Genomic DNA, 26,699 nt, shown 5'->3' with positions numbered 1-26,699 from the left:
ACAGTATGGAGTTCCCTCAAAAAGTTAAAAATGGAATTCCCATTTGACCCAGTGATCCCACTTTTAGGAATATATCCTAAGAAACCATAAACACCAATCAGAAAGGATATATGCACCCCTATGTTCATAGCAGCACAATTTACAATAGCTAAGATTTGGAAACAGCCTAAATGCCCATCAGCAGGGGAGTGGATTAGAAAACTGTGGTACATTTACCCAATGGAATACTATGCTGCTAAAAAAAAAAAAAAAAAAAAAAAAGGGATTCTTACCATTTGCAACAGCATGGATGGAACTGGAGAGCATTATGCTAAGTGAAATAAGCCAGTCAGAGAAAGAAAAATACCACATGATCTCACTCATTTGTGGAATATAAAGAACATTATAAACTGATGAACAAAAATAGATACAGAGGCAAAGAAGCATTGAACAGACTGTCAAACTACAGCGGAAGGCAGGGGAGGGTTGTGGGGGGTGGCGGGGGGTAAGAGACCAACCAAAGGACTTGTATGCATGCATATAAGCATAACCAGTGGACGCAAGACACTGGAGTGGGGCTGAGGGCATGTGCCGGGGGCGGTGGGGGGGGGAGTGGAGGAAGCTGGGGGGAGGTCAATAGGGGGGAAAAAGAGACATATGTACTACTGTTTATAATACTTTAAACAATAAAAAATTAAAATAAAATAGAATTTTCAGTGCCTTGCTGTTGCCTCTAAAATTAAGTCCAAACTCTTGAGTAGCAGAATACAATAACAGTTTGCTGAGTGTACTATGCTCTCAAATCTCTGGGCCTTTGCAAAGACTGCTCTCTCTACCTAGAATGCTGTTCCTCCTCCTTCACCTGGGGCACTCCTACTGACACTTCAAAACTTATTTGAGATGTCACCATTTCTAGGAAACGCTCCCTGACTACCAGCCCTGCCCATTCTGAGTTTGATAACCCCGCTTTCTGTTTCATTCGCACTTTGCTAATAACCTCTGTCATAGCAAAGGTATATTGAATAATAATAATAATAATCTTATTTACTCACTTTCTCTCCAACTACACTGGAACTTTTTGTAGAGAGAAACTATACCATTTATCACTCTCTTTATTTTATCTCCCTAATAGACTGTGTAGCACCTAATAGGTACTCAGAAATTGTTTGATGAGTGAAGGATCTCAAAGTGCAGAAGGGAAGACAGAGAATCACGGCTCTGTGTGAGGTGTGAGAAACCACAGAGTGGGGTGTAGTGATGATGCCTGGACACTTCTGCTTTAGAAGAAGACAGGGTCTAGGAAGGTGTCCCACAGAGAAGATGCTTAGAATGGCCTTGAGGAAGGTTGGGAGGTCACCAGGTCCGTGGGGAGGAGAGACAAAGAGAGTGGTGGCACATGGAAATGCCTAAACACCTCAGTTTGCATGATGCATTGGGGAAGATTTCCCTTAGAAGAATGGAGACGATATTCATAATAAGTTAATAGGAGATTAGTGGAATAATCCAGTTAAAGGCCTGAACTGAGCTAGTTAGCAATGGAATCTAATTTGAGAAGAGAGACAGATGCAGAGAAGTTGAGGAAATAAGGAGCCCAGCATGACCCCCCGGTTTCTGCCTTGGGTGCACAGTGGTGGCATAACCAGCCTCAAGAATTAAGAGGAAACACTGCTTTGGTAGAGAAATGGTAAGCCCCGTCTGCTGGGGTTGAGTTGGAGTTGTCCGTCGGACATCTAGGTGAAGATATTAGTAATCAGTTGGATATGTGTGTCTGGCTAGGAATGAAGACTCACTGTTATAACCTCATTAGAACTTTTGGTTTACGTCTATAATTTAATTCCATGCTATGAGGTTTCAGTCATGAGTGAGGACTGTTAGGAGAGGCATAATTGGTCCCATTTGCCTCTGGCTTGGATGTGTCGCCTCTAGCAAGCTACTGGACTTTAGCCTGTGCCTGTTGCCTTATGGGAAAGAAGACAGTTAAGGAGACCTGAAAAAAATAATGTTGCAAACATTGGCCCTAAAAAAAATGAATTTAGTCCTGTCTTTCATGATTCTTCTGTGGGATGTGAAACTCATGCCAGTGAGGCCAACCTCTTCTACCTCCCAAAATCGTATACTTCTAAGGGCCACCAAGTATTGCATAAAGAGAGAAGTCTTGCCCTTCGTTGCATTGGAGTCCTGACCCCTGAAGAACTGTCTTTAGGTAAAGATGTTATTTCCTTGCTACAACAAACGTGTTTGTTCTGTCCTCCACTTTTCAGGAGGTGGTCTTGTTATAGTGCCCCTTGCCACTGGGATGGCCGTTGTGCCTGTTCGGCCCAGCCGGCAGCACCCACCTTGGTAGCGCTCTCCTACAGAGAGTTCATTTGCAATTCTGTCTGCATTGTGGAGTTTAGACTGAGATCTGCTTTGCTTAAGGGTCCCAACTGAAATAGCATTTTTACAAAGCAACTCATTGTGCTTTTCTGGCTAATTTGTCTTCAGTGATTCCCACTGAAATGAAACATATTTTAATTCAAAGTTTCCTGACAATGATGGCACTTGGGAGTTACATGATGAGCTCATGGTTGAACCTCTTTTATTCCAAATGCCTATTCACAAAGGCTAAATGGGAATTGCTTATGGGATGCAGGCATTTCTGACAAATCAGGAGGAATTGGTATTTAACCAAACAGCTCTGGCAACCAGGTGTGAACAGAGCAAAGATTTAGCAAGGGCACTAGTCATGTGTAGAGAATGGAGGATCCCATTTCTAATTCAAAGGACTGTGACAGAAAACTCATCATCGAACTTGAATATCAACCAACCAGTGTTTACAAAGAAGGCAATATCACAATGGCACCCAGGGAAATTTAAATGATGCATAATGAAAATTCGCAGAAAAGCCCAAAAACCATTCATTCCATCCAACACGCTGAATTAGATGCTGCACTAAGCCCAAAGCTGGCATTGTCCTCGATGAAAAGGCCTTAAAATATTTATTTCTTGTTTCAAAGCAAAGGTACTGCGTTATTTGGAATAGTGGTATCAAATCTATTCCCTAATGTAAAAATTTAAAAAAAACACTAGCCCTAGCCAGTTTGGCTCGGTGGATAGAGCGTCAGCCTGTGGACTGAAGGGTCCCAGGTTCGATTCTGGTCAAGGGCATGTACCTTGGTTGCGGGCACATCCCCAGTAGGGGGTGTGCAGGAGGCAGCTGATCGATGTTTCTCTCTCATCGATCTTTCTAGCTCTCTATCTCTCTCCCTTCCTCCCTGTAAAAAAATCAATAAAATATATTTTTTAAAAAACCACTCAATAGTTTATAGTCTCTGCCATAACTGATTAAATATAAGTGCCACAGCACCACAACCTCCGTGGTCTGATATCTTCATTTCTATAAAAGTAAATTAAGTTAGGTGGTCAGATTCAGGATGCAGCCAGGGACTAGCTTCTTCTAAGGGGCAGCAGGCTGTAACCAAATCGTTTGGCTGCTCCCCGGAAACTGGTAATCTACGATGCTTATCTAATCTGTTGGAAATGCAACTTGAGTAGAACCGTCTGTGGGTGACTTAATGTTTCTTTAATTACCAGGTAGGAGATCAAATCATTGAAATCAATGGGGAGAGCACCAGGGACATGACACATGCCAGAGCAATAGAACTCATCAAGTCGGGAGGAAGAAGAGCGAGGCTGCTGCTGAAGCGCGGGACGGGGCAGGTCCCGGAGTATGGTGCGTTTCACGTTTTGATTCACCTTTCCTCTGTTTCTCTCACGTACTGCAAGTGCCTATGCTTATTTGTAAGCCTCTGCCAGTTACTTCATTCTACCTAAATACGCCTTCAGCTATCCATAGGTATCTATACGCATGTATACATTTGAGCACAAGATATATATGTGTGTGTTCTTTCTTTTGCTCCCATGGTTAAGTACTGTTTAAAATAGCAAATATAGAACCTTTCGGGGGCATCTCTGAGCGTGCTGGGAGATCCAGCCATCACTATGATACTAGAACTTTCATAATTTGGCTGACAGTCTTCTGTGCATTTGAGTCCACAGTAATGTATCAATTATTTCCTAAAACTGCTCGTGCATCACACGGTCCCATAGGATGTGTAACTGGGCCAGGAGAAAAGCAAGAACAGATCTTCCGGGTGTGAAAATGAAAATGTAAACTTCAGTTCATGCAGTGATCACATTTCCTTGGCATTTTAGGGATATTCAGAAAATTCACACTCATATTGTGTAGCTGCATGTGTTTGAGGAAGGCTTTCAAGTGCATTTTAATGCATAGATTTTCTTCCAAAATCTTTAATGGTGTTATTTTCAAGGGGCCCACTTAAGGCACCATTGACAGCATTACGGAGGAACTTCTGGGGGGTCATTACATAACCTGAGCTGTTCTTTAGTTAATGTCAAGAATAACAGACAGACAGAGAGACAGACAGGTATCAGTGAAGAGCAGTGTAGATAATGCCCTTCCAGATTAGGGAAAAGGGATCTAACTGCTGACCTGAACAAGTGGTTCAAACTGATGATCTAGATCAGTGGTTCTCAACCTTCCTAATGCCATGACCCTTTAATACAGTTCCTCATGTTGTGGTGACCCCCAATTTCATTGTTACAAATTGAACATAATTAAAGCATAGTGATTAATCACAAAAACAATATGTAATTATATATGTGTTTTCCGATGGTCTTAGGCGACCCACAGGTTGAGAACTGCTGATCTAGATAAACTGACTCTCATTTTTACTCCTCCATTCCCCACCTTCTTCCATTCCAAAAATTCTAAATAGTACTTTTCCCTCTCAATTTTTTTTTTTTTACCTAAGTTACTTTATTTATTGTTTAGCAGGTCAGTATAGTCCTGAGTTCAGTTGAAATATCTGAATTCAGAAGCCCTTAAATACTTTGTTTCCAGGTTCTCGATACTCCTACAAAGAGGGGCAGCAAGCCCTCACATCAAGAGTGGGAAAGGATTCAGAACTTTCTGGAGGGCTGGCTCCATGCCCAAGGATATACTTCATCCCAAATTGCAACTCTTAATATTTGGATGAAATAAAATATTTTTAAATATTGATATTAGCAATAAGCACAGGCCTGACCCTGTTAAATGAATCTGGCATTAATCCCTTCATAGAAAGAATCTGAACACTTGGGATACAATAACTTTTGGCCCCCTGGAGCATTACGTGATTCAGTAATAGCAAACTGGCCTGTGAGATTCTATCACTTCTAAAAATACCTCATTTTAAAGGTGTGTTTCACTCCATGGCAAGACCTGACTATTACCTACCAGTGGTTGGCAAACTCATTAGTCAACAGAGCCAAATATCAACAGTACAATGATTGAAATTTCTTTTGAGAGCCAGATTTTTTTAACTTAAACTATATAGGTAGGTACATTGTTATTAACTTAATTAGGGTACTCCTAAGGCTTAGGAAGAGCCGCACTCAAGGGGCCAAAGAGCCGCATGTGGCTCGCGAGCCGCAGTTTGCCGACCACTGACTATGCCAAGGAATCTTCACAGAGCTAATATTGTTCTTGTTGTTCTAACAGGTTAGTCTTTAAAATGTTAATCTGAGCAACATGGCTCTCCTGGGCTTTCTTCTCTCTTGTACAATCACTGTTTGGCCCACACTTGCAGGGTCTGCCACGCCAGCTGCTTGCCTGTAGTGGTCAGTTAGGACAGTACTGCTGAGCCGCCTGTGGCATAACCTGTAATGCATAAGCATGAAGCTGCCTCAAAGCCTCTTTAAGGAAAAATAAAAACATGTTTTTGAACAAGATAAAAATTCCAGATCATGTCAACATTATCCCATTAATTCTTAAATATTACCAAAAAATATCTAATTAAGGTTAAAATCTAAAATTAACTAACACAGAGAGTTTGCTAAATATCTGAGCACACTTTTGAAGGATGAAAACTCTTGCGATATTGCAGAATTGTGTCTGAATATATTTGAAAATATAACATTAAATTGTACTTGCTGGTAATGAGAGCTCATCAGCTACTTTTGATGATAGAGTGACATGGATTTTGACTGAAAAATAACTTAGCAATTATGCCACAAAAGACGAAATTTAATAGAGTAGAGCAATTTCCTTTAGGGAAGTAAAAGAATAATCATAAACCAAGTAAACATTCGTTCTTCAGGAAACTCTAAGCTAAAAGATGCATGGTTATGTATGAGAAATCAAGAGGGTTAAGGATCCGATGAGCATCTTTGAGGATAATGTCATCAAATGGTATCTCTGGAAGGTCATAGTGACAGTGGGGGGGGGGGGGGGCGGGGAGCGGGGAGCGGTTTCAGAGGTCCCCAAGACCACTCCACATTCAGAGATTTGCTAAAAGGATTACTGGGCTCCTGGGGCACAGAATATAGTTATCCTCATAACAAGATTTATTACAGTGCTTTAGTAAGGATACACAGTAGGATCAGATGGGGAGGAAATACAGGCAGACACTGCAAGAATCCACATGCAGGCTTCCTTATTCTCTATCTATCTATCTATCTATCTATCTATCTATTTCCTCCTCCTCCCCTCCCCCCTTCCGCCCCATGAGGGATCACCAGAGAGCACTCTTCTCCCAGCAACAAAAATGCAGCAAAATATGTGTGATGTTGCTACCTAGGGAAGCCCATTTGAGACTTGGCACCCAAGGTTTGTAGTGGGGGCTGATCATACAGACACTCTGCCTATCACATACCAAAATTCCAGTGTCAGCCTGCCCAGGTAGCTCAGTTGGTCAGCGTGTGAGTTCAATCCCTGGTCAGGGCACATACAAGAATCAACCAATAAATGCATAAATAAGTGGAACAACCAATCTCTCTCTCTCTCTCTCTCTCTCTCTCTCTCTCTCTCTCCCTCTCCCTCCCTCCCACACTCCCCCCACTACCCACCCTCCCTTTCTTTCTCTCTCTCTCTCTCTCTCTCTCTCTCTCTCTCTCTCTCTCTCAAAATCAATAATAATAAAACAATTCCAGTCTCCCCTAAGGAAAGCAGGTGTTCAGCATAAACCACATTGTTTGTGCAAATACCTGGGGTATAGTGACACACCCTTACCCTTTAGGGAAAGGTTTCTATTAGAGGACAATTGACCAGTCCCAGTCCCGGATGCCAGCAAGGTCCAGCTTTGCAAGCAGACATTTGTGAGGATAGCAGTCACAGCCTGCTATTTAAATTCTTTCCTGCACCAGGAGCAAACCAAAGAATTGACCTCATCCATGGCTATACAAATGACCCCAACGTAAGAGTAGTGCCCACAGCCAAAGAACATCATCATTCCTCCAGCATCAGTTAAGCAAACTATACCATGAAACAGAAGTTTTTGTCCAAGATAAACTAGAGTGCATTTTAATTAAATTGGCAAAGAGGAAGGGAGGACAAAATAAAATAATAGCAACAAGAACAACAAAAAGTGCTCGAGTGTACCAGTAAATATAACCAAGAATACAATCCACTTTGTCTAGATGCACCCTAATCACAGGAAAACTGGTTTTTCTGTCAGCTATGAGTTTGGTCCTATGTTTGTTTCATTTGTTTGCCTCTTTAAGATCCTAAGGTTGGCATAAAACCCATCCTTGAAAGATTGTTAAAGGAGGTTATCAGAATCCTTAGGAGACATAACCTATTAGCAAGCTGTTCAGACTTAACCCAGCCTGGGAGAGCGAACTTTGAAGACGAGGGACTGAAGAACACGCCCGTGGAAGGGCTTTAAGTGATATCGCCAGCCCTCCCGCTGACACCTACAGAACTCAGACCAGCTTTGAGGCAGGACCCTTATCTGGACTTTGGTCCGTGCCAAGGAAAAGCCGATCTCAGTCAAGAGAAATACAGAACTCCCACTCCGTGTCCTTGTGGTGATCTGTGACAGAGAGATAAGGGCAGGGACAATTGAAAGAAAAAAATACCAGGGGTAACCTGTCAGCTTGTTGACTAAACAAAACCAGCATGGATCCCAGTGAGATGAGGAGAGGAATAAGTATGCTGCAAATAAGCCCTCCATAATTACCGTAAGACTAATCGTCGAGTGACACCTCCGCCAGTTCAGAGGCATAAATCAACCCACCAGCCGAGAGAGTGGTGGCTGCACCCTGAGGCTGCGAGCAGCTGCGAGGGGAGTCGGAACACGATAAGGGCTTTGAAGAAGTTGCGTTTATAGCTGAGTCCTTGAAAGGGAAGCTCAGGAGGTAGACACTTCAGCTCTACTCTAGTGCTTGGGATAAGAATTTGTTGATTATAAACCCAACAGAGAGTGTAAGTTCCCCCTTCCCTGACACACATCTCGACAACTGGCAGGAATAAGGAACCTTCACTCCACCGTACGGAGAAAAAAAATCAAGAGATGCTCCAGCACAAGGAGTGTCCTCCGTAATGCATGTTGCTCTTTGAATTACATCTAAAATGGTTAAGAGAAAAGCATGTATGCACCCTGGTCCTCAAGCTGCAAAGGAGTGAGTTGTACAAATTAGCTCCCTGCCTTGACCGAGAGGTGTCCTTCATCGGCATCTGGGGATGTCAACGTGAACATTCCCTTGATTTGTACACTGAGCCACAGAGCCAGGGTCAGGGGGAGGGGAGGAAAGAGCAGCCACTGGATGGAAAGAATTCTCTACACAAGCTGTTCAGACCCACGCACGCCTTCCCTCCTAGTACTTGCTGTTCAAATCTGATCAAAATAAAGCAAAACAGAAATGTGTTCTCCAGACTCAATGGGTGGTCTGGCCTGTTTATTCTCTTAAAAAGCAAAGGGGCAGGTCTTTGTGACTAGAATGCTGAAGGGAGTCTGTGAGTAAAAGGGAGTCTCCAGTGGCCTTAGGCGACCAGCCAGGGTTATAAGGACAAGCAGAATTCTCACAAAATCAATGGCCCAGCGACAGCTAACACCAAATGCCCACGCAAAAGGAAAGAAATAACCAATCCGTGAATTAGGCTTCTGCCTACACTTCCATTTTCAAAGTTAATTGTGTCTTTAATAGGCTTTGACTTGATTACAGGCCTTTGGTAAATGAAATTATTTACTTTTTATAAGTATAATAAAACTGCATTAAGTAAGTAAAGATCTGACTGAGCCAGTGACTACAGCTAAAGAAATAAATGGGCCAAATAGTTTAGTTAAAGGTCTTCCTTTAATCAACAAATAAAAAGTGTTTTACAATGATCTTTGAGAGCACCAGATTAAGCAGTACCAGTCTCTACTCATCTGGCAATAGGCAATGTTTATTTGTTTATTCCTTAAGAATATACATTGACAAGTAAAATTGTAAGCATTATCATTGTTTGCAATTATTTAAGTTCTTTCTTCCCTCTGATCATACAAAGATAAACCTCAGACAGTATACCCCTACCAAATAGGCCATGTGAGACAAAGCCTGTAATTAATATCATTCATTGATATCATTACTATTTCCTCAACTAAACCAGGATTTTCTGAGCACCTACTATATGCAAAGCAACCACTTTGGAGACACCACAGGTAAGATAGTTCTGGCCCTCAGTGAGCTGACAATCTAAGAATGAAGTTTAGTGTAACAACTGATTCTAACAGATTGGTGATGGGTTAAAAGGTCCCAAAGGATCTGCTCCAATATATTTCATTAATATTTTATTAATTAATTACAGAATGTAATTAGTACTTCTAGAGTGTTAAGGATCCTTGAAAAGTGCTTGGCTTCTTTGGTTCATTAAGCATTTTCTTTTGTAATATTTATACTAGTACTTTCTACTTTTTCTGAAGAAAGAACTTGCTGAGTACAGGTAAATGTCGCCTTTGACCTTATCTGAATTATACTAAATTCCAAGTTAGTGAGCCAACACTTTATCGAGCAAATTTGCTCATCATGACTCTTCCCCTCTGGCCTTGGGGAGCCTGGAGCACTGTCACCTCATATCCCAAGGCTTTCGTGGGGGCTCCTAGGCCCCACAATAAAAGGCGAGGGGAGGGTCTCCATGCCTTCGCCTCTTCCTCAGAGACCAAGTTTATGGGAGCTTTAAGTGGTTCCATAGCCTTTGCACTAATTCACCTGCATTTTAATAGAGCAAAAGGCAGCTTGCTTCAAGAATAAATTCTGAAATTTAATTTCAGCTTCTGACATTCATGGTTGAGTGTATCTTCCTTTTCCATGAGAGGCTCCACAAATCACTCCAGTCACCTCTCCTGAGTCAGAGCCGGGAAGACACGGGCTGCCAGGCAGAGCTCCGCTTCGTCCTGGCTGGAGGGCTCAGGCTGCTCTCGGTGGCGCTTGGGCAACCCCAGGAGAGTCTCCAGCCACGAAACATCCGGCAGGTTTCTGTTTCGTGGATCAGGCAGGGGCTTCCTTAAAGTACACAAAACTCTGAAATTGCTCTCCCCATGCTCAGCCAACACCTCATTTACTCTTTTCAGTGTTTCTAGGATGAGGACAAAATCCCATTTCTTCACATGATTTATTTGGAAACTGTGGGCTATAAACATATTCCATCTTGTGGGATATTCTTACATGATATACAACATGCATTTTTCTCTTTAAATATATATTAAGTGACCCCTTTCCCCAAGTCCTCACTCATGAGGTATTTAGACTCTGATAAAATATATTAGACCATATCGTAAGCAAGAAATCTACCAAGAACTCATTTGGTTCTTGAGTTCCAACCTCCTTCCATTCTCAAGCACTTAAGCTGTTGCAGGAGATGCCTGAATGAAGAGATATCTTTCCCAAACCCCACTGAGAAGCACTCCCACATGCATCTTGGAAACCTAAATATCCCAGTTCCTTTGGTACCTCCTGAGAGCCAGGTTTTAGGCTCTGATAAGAACACTCCCTTTCTTCCCCAACATGAAGCCAATAAGCTCTCCCGAGAGAGGGCTGCTGCCACGGAAGTCCAGGGAAGAGGCAGATTTCTTAGAGGCAACGCTGCAGAATACTGTAACAACGTTGGAACAAAGAAGTCACGAATTAAGAGAATATTTTTACATAGTACCAGGAGTGGGGAGTGGAGATGAAGAACTGAGGTTAAGAGAAAAGAAAGCATGCATTGTGGTTTTAAACACACACACACACACACACACACACACACACACAGTTGAGCGGATTTGGCCCCGACTCTATATTTTTAAAGTGCCATTCCAGAGAAATCACGCCCTGGAGATTGTAGTATTTATCTCTTCTGGTTCTGTTGTAAAGGCTGGGCCCACAGGAGCTTTTACCACTTGCTGCCCTCTTTATGTCTTGTCGGGCCTCCTGCTATTTGAGAGCACCTCACCCCTCAACCCGGCTCCTCTTTTGCCCCTTCAGTCTGAATGCCCTCACACATGCAGCCATTGCAGCGTTTTTTAAAGCAGACCAGATTTTCCTCCCACTGTCCTCCCATTTTCCATCTCAGGCGTTCTGACCATCTGAGCTCCGCTCCCACCCTCCCCACTAAGGAGAGTCTGACCTTGTGGTTCAGAGCATGAGAATATCTTTTCAAGACGAGCTTCTAACCCCTCAGCGAGACCCGTATGAAGCTGTGCTGAATGTCAGAACTATTTCCCACTGTCTGATTTGCTCTCGTCTCAAAGCAGCGATGATGCAGAAAAGGGTTTGGTCCCTGTGAAGAGGTTTGCCAACAAAACCCTGTTATCCAGGTGCTCAAAGTGAAGTCCTTAAGTCAGATCTTGGGTAGGTCCAGCCAACTGCCAGAACCAGCAAACATCAAGTCTCCAAGCCTCCCTTCAGAGGCCTTTGCCTACTGTCCCGTCCTGTGTTCCTTAGCCAAACAGCCCACCAGCTTCAATTTCTAAACTAAAATGCTCTACGCCACTCATTTCTGGTGGTAGAAATAGTGAATCCATAGGGCCACCTTTATGTTATTCTAGAACTCTGCCTGCAGTCTCTTTATTGATTTCAGAGAGAGCAAGGGGGAGGGAGAGAGATAGAAGCATCAATGCTGAGAGAGAATCATGGATTGGCTGCCTCCTGCACGGCCCCTACTGGGGATCCAGCTCGAAACCTGGGCATGTGCCCTGATTGGGAATTGCACCATGACCTCCTGGTTCATGGGTTGACACTGAGCCACACAGGCCAGGCACTGCCTGCAGTCTTGCTCAAAGACAAGATTACCCTGATGACCTGTTCTGATAAAGACCTCCCAATACTTCTTAACTGAACACCCTCAGTCAGGACCGAAGATAAAATCATATCATGCCTTACTCCAGGCTTGAATTCTATGCTCTAATTATAGCAAAATCTCCAAACTTTGAGAATCTCACATTCTTCAGTGTGTTGTTTGGGTTCAAATTTTTTTAATAGAACAAGAAACACACACATAGCCTGGACCGAAAAGCTGTTGACTATAAAGTGGCTCAGACATTTGCTTACAAAGTAACCTTTACCCTTCTGTAGGAAGGTGTCTGGTCTTTCAGCCGCACTCGCCAACAGACAGGGACCTGGCCTCGCCAGGACCCTGGCTTTAGGGCGCGACATACACGCTCATAGAGTGTGCATGGCTTGTGTCTAGCGCAGCACGCAACTCTCCATTCTTCACATTTCTTGGCAGTTTTGACCCCGGCCTTCACGGCAATTTATCTCCACCGAGTTTTGGGCCCTTTTATCTGACCTTCTGGCCTTGAAGTTTCTTAGCACATGTATCTTTCAAGCCCACTAAAGGCCACATTTAAAACCAAATGAGAGCCTTCCCCGTGCGACATTAAAACAGCTTGATCATTTCTGTACAAAATTACTTGCATCTTGGCAGGGCTAACTGGTAAATTCAATTAATAAATCCTGAAATGTAATTTCTACTTCTGACATTCATTGTTAAGCATTCGTTTCCTTACCACAGAGAGGTTCCACTTTCCATGTAAGCGCGAGGTATTAGTTCCCACCCGGAGGCTCCCTTCCCTCAGACACACACCGTGCTCCGGAAAACACCCCATGCGGCGTCATCGGAAATCTGCGGGAGCACATTGCATCCTGCACAGGCAGGCCAGGTCTCCACAGCACCAGGTGTGCGCACGTTAGGCATTTAAAGGGACTGTCATCAGTACAGACTGTCAGAAAGGGGACCAGGCCTCCAAATGGCTCAGCTGCGTGGGTTAGACACTTCTGATCACATTAACCTCACATCCCCTTTCCTCTCACCTTGCGGAGCTGAGAGAACACAGTAGTAGGTGTTCCTCTCCTAAAGACAGTAGTTGCAACTCCCAGGGGCCTGTCTCTTGGAGATTATTGACTTAGATGTCCTTGAATTTCTAGGACCTATTGTTATGTACATAAAGAACTACAGCCGAGCCCTGGCCAGGTGGCTCAGTTGATTGGAGTGTCATCTGTACATCAAAAGGTTGTGGGTTCGATCCCAGTCAGGGTGCCTATAGGGGGTCATCCTGTCAATATCTCTCTCTCTCTCTCTCTCTCTCTCTCTCTCTCTCTCTCTCTCTCTCTCTCTCCTACCCCCTTCCTTTCGCTCTAAAAAAATCAATAAAAACATATCCTCCAGTGAGGATTTAAAAAAGAAACTATAGCCCATGAGCTGAGATAGACACTCACCAAACAACCACCAAGAAGCTGGTTTCAAGCACAGCGCTAGACAGGTGTGTACAGCAGAGTACAGCAGGCAAGACATTGCTGCATTTCTCTCAGCTTTATTTTTTTTCCCAGAAAGCAAATTACAGCCAGCAAGTTAACTGTGAACTCTGACTATAAATAAGCAAATTGTCAGAGGTGAGGGGAACTATAGGAATTTATGAGATTATTAGAGAAAACGTAAGTGTAAACATGGGCACGCCCTATCTTTAATTTGAGAATTTTTCAAAATTTTGGAAATGATTACTGTGACTGATTCTCAAATGACAGCTGAGATCACTGAAACACTCAGCATTATGAAAAAATTCTGATAGTACCATTGCATCATGAACAAAAAAATGTATACCTCCTTAAAAGCACCTCAGAATGCCCTCAATATTTTGAGAAAAATCTACTTTTGGAATACACATGTAGCTCAGTCTTTCACTAATTTCACTTGCTGCATGCTTGATATGATTAGCTTTACTTAAAGTCTTTATTCTTACTGCCTAGATAATTTTTATTCAGCTGCTCTAAACATACTAAGCAATCTTGATTCTAACAGTAATAATATATCTTTGTCACTGGTTCTGTTAATTCTAATGATTGGTCCTAGGCTGTTCCTCCCCTTCCTTTAGGAATGGTACCTTCCAGTCTCTCCATGTGCATGAAAAGTGACAAGCATGGGTCCCCATATTTCTACTTATTGGGCCACCCTAAAGACACGGTTTGTAAAATCTGCATGAATATTATCTTTCTCTAATGAGCTTTGGTTTTGTATATGTTTTTAACGGATGTATAATGCTCTCTTTCATAGTAGCTTGTCTAATCACTGCTAGAGCTCTGAAAATATTTATAGCTAAGACCACATAAGTGATAGGGTTGGTGGGTTCATGAATGGCCCGGCAGGGGGGAAGGGCCGGGAGAGTAGAGCAGACCAGCACTAGCCAAGTTCTGCCCCACACACTTTGGCAAAGGAGTGATAAGAGGCCAAAGGACCCAGTACACTAAATCTACTTAGCGCGGTTGTAGAAGACTCTACCCCAACCAAGAGGTGACATGGTAGCTGGGCCTGGAGTGAAAAATCCTCCATCAGCTTCAGTGCAAATGACTAAACATTTCCTCTCAGCCCTACTTTAGACAGCAATAAGTCAGGCCACCCTTTTTGCACCAGACAGAAAGAGAGCCACAGTCGCCAGACATTCCAGCCCTAGAACTCAAAACTCCACTGGCTATCCCAGTATTCCCCAGCCTGCTTTGTGGCACTTATCCACTCAGGACTGCATCTTACACCATCCCTCCTCCATACTCAGTGCTACACCAAGTTTAAGACAAGGGGGCAGGGGGGGAACTCTTTGAAAGTAGTCATAATTTTGTACCTGAACAGTATTCATCACTATTTCAAAACGAACATTCTCAAGTGTTGGCTATGTTTTAGCCTAAAATTTAGTAAAAATTCTTAAGAAAAAAATGTACCCTATCCTATATAATAAAAGGCTAATATGCAAATTATCCCCTTGACTGGAAGTTAAACCAAGGGGTGCGGACAGACTGCCAAACACCCACGGCCGCTCCCCCCAGTCAGCCTGGCCAGATCGGCCCCAATCAGGGCGGGCTAGCTGGAACCCACCCATGCATGAATACGTACACCAGGCCTCTAGTATATAAATGAAGTGGAATATAATAGATAACCTTGCAAATATGGTCTGAGCAACTTTTCATCCCACAAACACATCCTTAGAGCAGACCACATTTCCACTGTCAGATCCTGCGAGTGGGCATGTGATTCTGGCACAATTTAATAGGACTGGGATTTTTAAATGTCAGCTTGACTTTTTAACAGAAACTGATACTCATGCTCAATCCCCGTGGTTTGCCATAGAAGCTTGACTCAGACTGACACATTCTTCACTTCTAGTTTAATTCTACCGCATCCACACAAGCACAGCCGAGGTTGGGCACCTCTCCACCAAAGGCTTTCAGTTAGCTCTGAATGTTTCTGAAATATATTTTTCAATTGTTAATGACCCTGCGTATTGCTATCCAGGTCTGGTTTAAAATTAATATAAAAGGCAATATTATTCACTAAGTGATTTAAGTGGTCTAACTGCTAAACACTTCCTCATCAAATAGTTTCATATCGATATAAATATCTACATATACACACATGTACCATTGCAACCATTGTTCAAAGATGTCTACAAAAATAGGAACTTTAAATGTGTCATTTCTCTAAGGTGTCTGTCTCTCAAAAAGAAGTTATTAATAAGAGGAAACCTAAATTAGGAAATAAAGGAGAAAGCTGCAAAGTACTTAGAGAAGGAATAAAGCCATGGTGTAATTATTGGGAAATCTAGTCCAGTGATCTTGGTTCAGGCATATGCTTGCCATATAATTTACCGTAACTGTCTGTAATTCATGGAGGTGAGGGGACCTGAATCAACCAATTCATTAGAGTCACTAGCTTAAACAAAAAAGGAGGAGGAGGAGGAGGAGGGAGAGAAGGGTTCTTTGTGGTCTTGGTTCAGTTCCACAAACCTATCAGGCACCTTGCTTGGTGCTAGGAGTATAAAGACACATAAGAGAGTCTCTGCCCATAGGTATTCACAAACAAGTAAAGGTTACAGAGAAAATCAGGCAATGAAACAAGTGTGAATGGTATTGGCAAAAGAGGATAAGAAGCCAAAGGACCCAGGGCACTAAATCTACTTAGCAGAGTTGTAGAAGATTCTACCCCACCCAAGAGGTGACATGGTAGCTGGGCCTTGCCTGACAGGTAGCATTACACCAGTGTGGGCAGGAGGTAAGGCAGCTGTCACACAGGCTAAATGGGAGATGGGGAGGCACGAAATGAGAGAACATTAAAGTGGGGCTCTATGAAAAAGGGCCTTCTGTGCCAAGCAAAGGAATTCGAATTTTATATAATCAGATGCCAGCAAAAATAGTTTAAGGGGGAGGATAAAATATTTGGAAATATATCTCCATAGTATTTAAGATGGATTTTATAAGAAACTGAAGGCAGTTATGTTATTGTAAAAGTTGGGGAAGCTGATGTGAGGAATAAAATTAGAGAAGTGGTGGTGGAAATAGCATGTGGAAATGGTTTGGGTGATGTTTCAGAGATTTCACTGATGGAAGTAACAAAACTTGATGAATAATGAATATGCAGAAAAGAATCAGAGGAGACCTGTGACGCAGGACCAAGTGGAAGATGATACCATACAAGTGAAAGGGCAAGTTTAGGAGAGAAAAATGGGGTCAGTTTGGGACTTGAGAACCGTTAAGTGAAGCAGCCACACAGAGGCACTTGGATAAGGTGCCCAAGGGCTGGAGCCAGAGCACCAGGGGTCCTGAGAGAACAGCTAGAGCCATGAGTGGGACGAGGTCTCCTATAGAGACCCACTATGTACAGAGAGAGGTACGTCCATGGGACATGCTGACACATGAGTAACAAGTAAGAGAAATTGGGGCCCTAACCAGTTTGGCTCAGTGGATAGAGCGTCGGCTTGCAGACTGAAGGGTCCCGGGTTAGATTCTGGTCAAGGGCACATGCCTCGGTTTCGGGCTTGGTCCCCAGTGTGGAATGTGTAGGAGCACACCAATGATTCTCTCTCATCATCGATGTTTCTCTCTCTCTCTTCTTCTCTCTTCCTCTCTGAAATCAATAAAAATATTTTTTTTAAAAAATGGAAATAGGATATTGTGGGAAATAAGTCTGATGCTAGGAATTGAATGATATGACTAGAGCATAGGGTTCCGACCAAGAAGCAGAGGAAGGAGAAGTGTAAGAATTTTGAATGCTTGGAAGAGGCAGATATCTGAAAGCCAACAGCAAGAAGGAGGCATAGAAGATTCTTGAGGATCAAAGTCTTAGGCGGGGTAGAAAACATCTCTGGGAAGGGTATTCAATCCTGACTACCCTTTAAATCACCTGGGGAATTTGTGTTTAAAAAATACCCATAGAGGTGCCTCTCCAGATCAAGTAAATGTAATCAGAATGGTGGGGTGGGGGTGGGGATGAAGGATGTGCCCCAGGTCAATGTAATGAGCAGCCGGGGTGGAGAATACCTGGTAGATCAGATAAGGCGGTAGGCATATTAGATAAAGAGACTACTATAATCACTTGGGATATTCAGGGATGGGGTAATGAGGTGTTGAAGCAATAAAAGTGAAATACTGGAGAGTTGACAATACCAGAGTCTTGAAAGAAAGAATCAATAAGACTTGGTGACTGGTGTTGTACAAGGAATAAGAAGTAGGGAGGACTCAGAAATTATCCCCAGGTAAGATCCTGAGTATTTGGGAGATGGCAGAGCCATTGTCAGGAAAAAGAAATAGGAAAAATCAGAAATGAGGCTGTTAACAATTCAGGTGACCTTTTAAGAATTACTGAGTTTCTCAGGGTCTTGCTTTTCTCATCTGTAAAATGATAGCGTTCGGTTATATGATGTCTTAATTCCTTTCAAGTACTAGCAGTGAAAGTGATATGCGCGAACTAATGTGGGGGGTAAAAAGCCGTTAGGAATTTCAAGATGCGTGTGGACTTTCAAATAGTGATTCACAACAAGCAACTGTATCAGAGGCATGCGTCTTCAGCAGGTAAAGCCAAAAGAATACAAAATATTGGGGGTGAGAAGACCAGAAAAGAAGGTAAGAATTTCACTCATTGCCTGCTCCAGGCTCCACGTCACCTCCTTTTTGCCCTGTGAGCAGTGACACAATGGCCGCCGCCCTTCATTGTGCCAACTTGAATGTATGGACAATCCTTCTTTCCATCACTGCTTGCAGTTGCTCTCATACACTGAGAAAGATTGTTGTTAACATAGTGCCTTCAAAAAATGAGTTGGGTCATTTTATAATTCATTATGAAAATTCACTAACAGAGAAAGCAAGTAGCAGAAATTCTTAATGTCTCTTTTTAAATTTAAAATCTCTCTCTTTTTTTCCACATAAAATGCCAGAGGGAGAGAAATTATCTTTTTCAAGTGAAATACATCTATTCAGTTAGCCTTTTTCCCTTATATCCATCAATAATTTATTACCCATGGGCATACAGCATTCAATGGCTTGTTTTCAAAGTGAAATATCAGGCGATGCCCAGGCTGCTTACTCAGCATGTAAGTGAAATGTGAGTTGCCTTTTGATTGTCCAATGCAGTGTGACTGTGTCCCAATCTTTCTGCACCAAAAGCCCCGGGGCACCTAAATGCTCTCTAGAAACCGCTGATTATATATTGCTGAGCCACAAAGATAGACAAATGGCCAAAAAGCACATGGTAAGGTGCTCAACATCACTAATTATGAGGCAAATGCAAATCAAAACCATAATGAGATATCACTGCACACCTGTTAGATGGCCACTGTTAAAAACAAACAAAAAAACCGAAGATAACAAGTGTTGGCAAGGATGGTGGTGAAATTAGAACCCCATACCCTGTTGGTAGGAATGTGAAATGGTGTAGTCAGTGTTGAAAACAGTATAGAGATAACTCAAAAAAAGTAAAAATGGAACTACTATATGATTCAGCAATCTCACTGGTTATACATTAAAAAAAAGAATTGAAAACATAATTTCGAAGAGATATTTGCACATCCTTGTCTATTGCAGCATTTATAGATAGCCAAAAGGTGAAAGCAAACTAAATGTCCATTACAGGATAAATAGATAAAGAAAATATGGTATATACATACAATGGAGTATTAGTCAAACTTTTAAAAGAAAGAACTCCTGTCACATGCTATATTACAAATGAACCTTGAAGACACTGTGCTAAATTAAATAAGCCAGACAGAAAAAGACAAATACTGCATGATTCCACCTATCTAAAGTAATCAACCTTGGAAAAAGAAAGTAGAACGCTGGTTGCCAGGGGTTGGGAACAATGGCAAAGAAGAGTTGTTCCATAGGCCCAGGGTTTCGGTTTTGCAAGAGGAAAATGTTCTAGAGATCTGTTGCACAACTATAATTCTGTACTGTACTGTATACTTTAAATAGTTAAGACAGTAAATTTTATGTTTTATACCAAAAAAAAAAAAGAAGACAATGTCACACGGGTGCTCTTTGAGAACCAGCAGCTCTAAAGCTTCAGAATTAAAAGCAAAGAGAACTGCTCCCCCAGAGCTTTATTTTGTAAGTTGCTCTGATGTTTAGCTGCCCTCAGGGCCAGCAGACAAGAGGTGAGGAGTTTCTATGAGGACCATTGGGTAGGAGAAAAGCACTCGTCATCATAAGACTGGCATTAGCATCAGTTCTCTCTTGTTACCGGGGTTCTGTTTCCTTCGCTTCAGAGTCTTGTTTTTGTTTGGTTGATGGTGGAATGAGGACTTGGCAGTTGAGTTCCACCAGGGGCAGCAGGAAATAGGATGGCTTATGTAGAAAAGGAAAGTCCTGAGTCTGGTGTTGTTTCACTGGTTTATTTACTGATGTTCCTTTGTATCTCATATCTTTTCCAAAAGCCTTCTTTGAAGAGGTAGCTCAGGTTCTATGGGAGAAGAAGTGTCAATTGTCCTGCCAGCAAAGCTAAGTGGGAGCTTGCAAAACAGATAAATGCTAATCGAATGCAATCCTGATGCCCCACCAAGGAGCACACTGACAAGGTGACAAGGGGACAGTGTTCACTTCATCTTCCCCGGAGGCGGGTGGCAGCACTCGCCATGGTGACAGGCAGTGTAGAAGGAAATGCATTGCCAGTTTACTTAGCAAAGAGAACACATCGCCAGGCTATCTAGTATTGCAAAATATGATACAAAGATCTGGCCTTCTTTGTGCCTTTCTGTGATCTTGTTTCTTATGAAAAATTTTGTTGCGTTATTATGTTATGTGTTTCACAGTTCTTTAGCTACTGGATCGATTAGCAAGCCCAGAGCCCCATGCTAGCCACCTGAGAGACCTGCTCACCTTTTGAGGACAGAGCCATGTCCACTAGCTCAGCTGTGCTATCCTTTGCAGCCAGTGGTGCGTTACACTGGGAAGAAGGAAGGAAGGAAGGAAGGAAGGAAGGAAGGAAGGAAGGAAGGAAGGAAGGAAGGAAGGAAGGAAGGAAGGAAGGAAGGGAGGGAGGGAGGGAGGGAGGGAGGGAGGGAGGGAGGGAGGGAGGGAGGGAGGGAGGGAGGGAGGGAGGGAGACTAGAGAGTAAATATCAAAGTTAGACCCTACCCTCCTGAAGGTTATGGTCTATTAAGAAAAAGAAAACAAGCACTCCTATGACTAAAAGAAATTAAAAATAATTGTGACATAAGAACATAGTACATGAAGAGGAATGCCAGTAGAGTAAGTTCATTGGGGAGGGAGACCTTTTAAAGAAAGAATTCCTACCCTTCCAATCTCCAGCATTCCAGTATGAAAATTAAGTTCTTTCAACTAACTGCAGCGTTTTTACCTACATGTATACTAACCTGCTCTATGTAAGTACACATATATTCATATATAAATAACTGTGTAAAGTGACTGCATTCTAAGAAAGAACCACCATAGTTAACTGGTAGATCTGGCTTCCTTCACTTAAGAGAAGATAAACTCAATTCATAAAAGAAAGTGGTATTGGATCCAGCAGAGTCTGAGGTAGATCTCATGGGAGTAGAAGTGAACTTGAAAAACCAGAAAGCTAGAACTTACTTTAATACCTCAGAGCAAGCTGGGAGTTCAGTTCGGATTGAAGGCTAGAATACAACAAAATCCGGTCAATTATTTTCACTTCTATTTCCTCACCACAAGTAAAAAATTTTCTGCTGAAACTTTTGTGTTGGCCTTCTCATCATCCTTCTCCTCTATCTGGTCCTTCCTCAACCACCCACCCCCATTAAATGGGTGCTTCTGCTTTGAAACAGGGAAAAGGACACAATGGGGGTGGCGGGGAGGGAGTCCATGAGGGTTGGGGAAGGCACCCACAAACTTCTGCTCATGCCAGAGACCCGAGGGGAGAAAACACAGGGAAGTGTTGATTTTACATATTTTCCAGAATTCCTGGTTAATAAATTCCTCCTGAGAGGGAGCACTTAGAGGCCTTAGCCTCACTGGTTAGCCTCTCTAATTAGATCCATATTCCTATGGCAGGAACATGGCCTGCCAGTCCTCCCGGCTCCTCACCCCCCAGGGGCCAATCTGACAAGGAAAGGGGAAGGAGGGACAGAGAAGGGACCCCACACCCTGTACTCCACCTAATAGCCTGCTCGGTCAGGAGATGCCACAATCCTGGATACCTCCTATTGGAGGCTGTCTTCACCAACTGCTCCAAGGGAGCTATTTAAAAGGCTGAGGTTGCCCGGCCTGGGTGGCTCAGTGGTTGAGCATTGACCTTTGAACCAGGAGGTCACATGCCTGGGTTGTGGGCTCGATTCCCAGTATGAGACATGCAGGAGGCAGCCGATCAATGATTCCCTCATCATTGATGTTTCTATCTCTTCCTCCCTCTCCCTTCCTCTCTGAAATCAATAAAAATGTATATATATTTTTTTTTTCACATGTGAAGAAGCCTAGGATTACTTGGCTCTTTCATTTTTATTATATTTTTTCTTTTTTTAAATATATTTTTTATTGATTAAGATATTACATATGTGTCCTTATCCCCACGTTACCCCCTACCCCCCCTGCTCATTCCCTCACCTCCCTCCCCCCCACCCCCCACCGTTGTCCGTGTCCATTGGTTAGGTCTATATGCTTGCATATAAGTCCTTTGGTTGATCTTTCCCCCTTACCCCCACCCTCCCCTACCTTCCCTCCAAGGCCCGACAGTCCAATCAATGCCTCTCCGTCTCTGGATCAGTCCTTGTTCATCAGTTTATGTTGTTCATTATATTCCACAAATGAATGAGATCATGTGGTATTTATCCGCTCTCCAGTTCCATCCATGCTGTGGCAAATGGTAAGAGTTCCTTTTTCTTCTTCCTCTTCTTAAAGAATACCTTTCAGCATTTCATATAATGCTGGTTTGGTGGTAATGAACTCCTTTAGCTTTTTCTTATCTGTGAAGCTCTTTATTTGACCTTCTATTCTGAATGATAGCTTTGCTGGATAAAGTAATCTTGGTTGTAGGTTCTTGCTATTCATCACTTTGAATATTTCTTGCCACTCCCTTCTGGCCTGCATGGTTTCTGTTGAGAAATCAGCTGACAGTCGTATGGGTACGCCCTTGTAGGTAACTGACTTTCTTTCTCTTGCTGCTTTTAAGACTCTCTCTTTGTCTTTTGCTCTTGGCATTTTAATTATGATGTGTCTTGGTGTGGTCCTCTTTGGATTCCTTTTGTTTGGGGTTCTCTGTGCTTCCTGGACTTGTAAGTCTATTTCTTTGACCAGGTAGAGGAAGTTTTCTGTCATTATTTCTTCAAATAGGTTTTCAATATCTTGCCCTCTCTCTCTTTCTGGTACCCCTATAATTCTGATGTTGGTACGCTTGAAGTTGTCCCAGAGGCTCCTTACACTATCTTCATATTTTTGGAATCTTTTTTCTTTTTTCTTTTTCGGTTGGGTATTTTTTGTTTCTTTGTATTTCAAATCTTTGACTTGATTCTTGGGATCCTCTTGTCTGCTGTTGGATCTTTGTATATTATTCTTTATTTCAGTCAGTGTATGCTTAATTTCTAGTTGGTCCTTTTTCATGTCCTCCAGGGTCTCACTAGATTTCTTGAGGGTCTCACTAAATTTATCGGCAGTTTCCATAAAATTCTTGAAAAACCTTATAAACGTGGTTTTGAACTCTATATCCAGTCGTTTGCTTTCCTCCATTTCTGTCATTTGTGACCTGTTTCTTTGTCTCCGCATTTTTTATGCTTCCCTGTGTTGGTGGAGTGGTTTTGTGTGCTAGGTGTCCTGTAGGGCCCAGTGGCTCAGCCTCCCCCGTTACGTGAGGTGGACACTCTTGGTGTACCCCCTTGTGGGCTTTGTGCACAGTCTTGTTGTAGTTATGCCTTGATTGTTGTAGGATCACTGGGAGGAGTTGACCTCCAGGCCAATTGGCAGTGAGAATCGGCTGTGTCTGCAGTGGGAGAACTTCTGTGCTGAAGACACCCTTCTGGGGCAAGACTTGCTTCAGTGGGGCTTTGGTGCTCACTGAGTCTGCCCCCTGGGTGTGTCCCTTATGGATCTGAGGAGTTGTAATCTGGATGGTCCCCCTCTGGCCACTGGGTACACTGGCTCTTGGAGGTTACCCAGCAGGAGCTATGAAGAGAACTGCAGATTCCCCTTCCTTTTTTGGAGTTTGGAGGTGCCCTGATGAGGCCCAGCTGTGAAGCAATGCAAGCTGCTGTGGGGCCTTGGGCCTTCTCTTGGAAGTGCTGGGTCTGTGGCCCAGCTGCAGTTTGTTAGGTAATTTTCAGGTTGCAAAGGGCCAAGGCATTTATATGCAAAAGCCTCTGCCACAGCCTGGGTGGGGCGGGGTCTCAGGGAATCAAAGGGCGGAGCAAGGAACTATGGCAGATTCTCAGCCCTGCCCTAAGGGGCCGCGCTCGTTTCAGTGTCCTGATAATTTAATTGCTGCAAGCACCTCTGAGGGAAAGCCGCCCTCGAGTTCCGAGTTCTACACACTGCCAGACAGTCCAGTTTCTCCCCGTATGAGTCCTGGGTCCCCAGAGACTTCCCGGAACCGGAGTTCAGAGCAGTCGGGAGCTTGTGACTCCCTCCTGATTCAAAAAGACAGCCGCGTCCTCAGGTACCAGCCCCCCTCCGCGCACTCTCGAGCCTCCGTACCTTTGCACTTTACTTCCGCAGCTCCTGACCCTCAATGTGCTTTTCTCTTTCCTTCTTGTTGTAGAATGTCCACTCCGCCAGCCCTCCTGTAAGTTCTGGATGATGTCCGTTTTGTCTTTTTATTGTGTTTTGAAGTTGTTGTAGGAAGCAGCAATTTCGGTGTTTCCCTATGCCGCCATCTTAGTTTCTCCAAAATATATTATTTTTTAAAAGGCTAAGGTTCTGAGAGGAACTCTTAGGACAGAAGCTAAGAAAGAAGTGTCTAAATCTCAGCTTTGAAAATGTTCCTGCTGTCATTCTGTGGCTGCATGAGTTCTCATGAGGCCCTGATGGGTGTTGTTCTGTTGGATAACTCTTACTGATTTCAACAGACATACCAGTTATAGACTATCTCAAAACTGAAATAAAAGAGAAAAGAACTAGTCCATTCCTGAAAATGTAACCATTTTGTTCTGAAACCTGCTTTTTTCATTTAACAATATGTTTACTCTAACATCCTCCTTCAATATCTTTCTGTACATTACCTTTTATGACTGCTTAGCCCTTTGTTGTACAGATTTATCACTTAACCAATCTCCTTTTGGTACTTCTCTTGTTTTTCTAATTTTTCCACTATTATGAAAAATACTCCAAAACCTTCCTTATAGCTATCTCTCCCCATGTATCTTTGATTATTGCCTTAGGATAACTTTGGAAAGTAAAACCACTGGGCCAGATTATTTGCATTCTCACGGGAGGATGGGTGAAACCAGGGAAGTCTTATGTAGCCAGCTTTGGGAGCTACCCGGGGGTGATGAAATAAAATCTTTATTAAAGTATCTTTTCCAATAGCTAAGCACTTATGAGCTCTGGCGGAGGCCAGTGATCTAATAAAAAGTGCCTGGAGCTGAGAGTAAACGCTGGGCTGGAAGGCCAGGCTGCCCACACACCCAGCAAGACACGTGAGGCCCTGGGCTCTCCTCTCTGGGGCCCCCGCGCCTCATTTATAACATAGTGAAATGGCTGAACTACAGGTTCTCCGACCACCCCTCGGGCGCAGCACAAGGCTACTCCCTTCAAGGCTGGAAAAGAGAGTAGAGACTAACAATTGCTTCCTATTTATGTGTATGTACAGTTTGTTTTGCTTTTATTTCTTGTCCCATTTTATTTAGTTTGTTTTTAAACAGCACTAACAGTATTTCTCAAAGAAGCAGAGGGCTGTGTGCAATCTCTTGGGTAGCTTAAACACTCCCTTGATAGCTTGGACAATTGCGGGCCTTTTCAGATAACTCAGAAGTTGTCTGCATCTGTGCACTGTGTTTCTTTGGGGGAGATCAATCAGTCAAGAGGAGGCCCGAGCCCATGACACCACTGGCATTCCTGTTCCTTCTTCTGAAGTGTTCTGGGCAATAAAAGCTTTTCGGGCACTGAGGATGAATGTTGCCAAGGGCAGCACTGACCCAGAACACTCCAAAGAGTGGCTTACCCACAAAACCAAAGCAGGCTGATGTTCAAGGTGGCGACTGGCTTCTCACTTCAGAGGTATCACCTGACGAAGCAGGATGTTGAGGCCCATTCCTCTTGACTTGAGTGTGAAAATGCTTCAATTTGGGGAGCCTCCTGAGTCGGTAATGGTTGTAGTAACTAGTGGAGACCATGTTAACTAGTTATCACTCTCCCTGGAAACAAGGCCTTAACCTGTAACTATGTGCTATTTTATTAAGTGCTTATGAGATAGTGTTGTCTGCAGGCAAGCCTCTGAGAATCCCTTAAATTAGATGAAGGTGGATCAGATCCACAGGAGGCCCATCTCCACGTTGTAGCTCAGAAATCTAAGACACAAAAGGAATGTCTGACCCCACTAACCTACAAACCTGGTGTCGAAGCAAGCATTTCCATTTCCTGGCCTTCTTTCCACACATTCAATAATATTCCCAGCTGAACGGCAGTAGCTATGGAAAATCCTCCTAGTCATTTCGTTGCTATACAAAGCAGACTTCCTTTGGCATGTTCCGAAGAGCTGTCTTGCCTTGTGTGAGCACCCTGACCCTTGAATGAAAATATTCATTCAATCTTCACTTATACGCCATCCTATTATTTTTAGCAAGATTGACTCAATTTAAAGAACCTATGATGTGGATAACAAAGACTAAAGAATCAGAATACTTGTCAATAACATTGGTCTAAAGCCATCAGGCAATTTAAATGAGATCCCGAAGGTTCAGGACAGGTTTATAGCTAAGGGTAAAAACTATTCAAGGACAAAATTGAGTGTCAAAATGTGTTCTACAAACACAGCTGTAGCACTTAATAAATGTGTAATAGCTAAAGAAAAGGAGTTGAGGAAACTTCTTAAAATGGGGGGGGGGGGGGGGATGGAAATTTTGGACTTCTACCTGGTGATATAAAGTATTTTCTCTACTGTGAAAGATTTAGTGACCCCTTACACAGGTATCATACAGCCTTCATTATCAGTCCCAGTGTATAAAATGGTGTTTGAAAAAAGAAATAGGGGTATATTTCATAGGCCAAAAGACCGTAAGATGTTA

General features: G+C 43.0%; 1 protein-coding gene across 1 annotated transcript in view; it reads left to right on the top strand.

Moving 5' to 3' along the window:
- MAGI2 (membrane associated guanylate kinase, WW and PDZ domain containing 2) overlaps positions 1–26,699 on the top strand; it is a 1,152,561-nt gene that overhangs the window by 1,093,989 nt on the left and 31,873 nt on the right. The window contains exon 21 of the mRNA XM_036327675.1: positions 3,553–3,691. Within this exon, the coding sequence (XP_036183568.1) occupies positions 3,553–3,691 (139 nt within the window). The remainder of the gene's footprint in view (positions 1–3,552; positions 3,692–26,699) is intronic.

Source organism: Myotis myotis, unplaced genomic scaffold (assembly GCF_014108235.1).
Source record: "Myotis myotis isolate mMyoMyo1 unplaced genomic scaffold, mMyoMyo1.p scaffold_m19_p_11, whole genome shotgun sequence".
NCBI lineage: Eukaryota > Metazoa > Chordata > Mammalia > Chiroptera > Vespertilionidae > Myotis > Myotis myotis.
The sequence above is the reverse complement of the archived record's forward strand: the minus strand, read 5'-3'. Positions and strand labels throughout refer to the sequence as shown.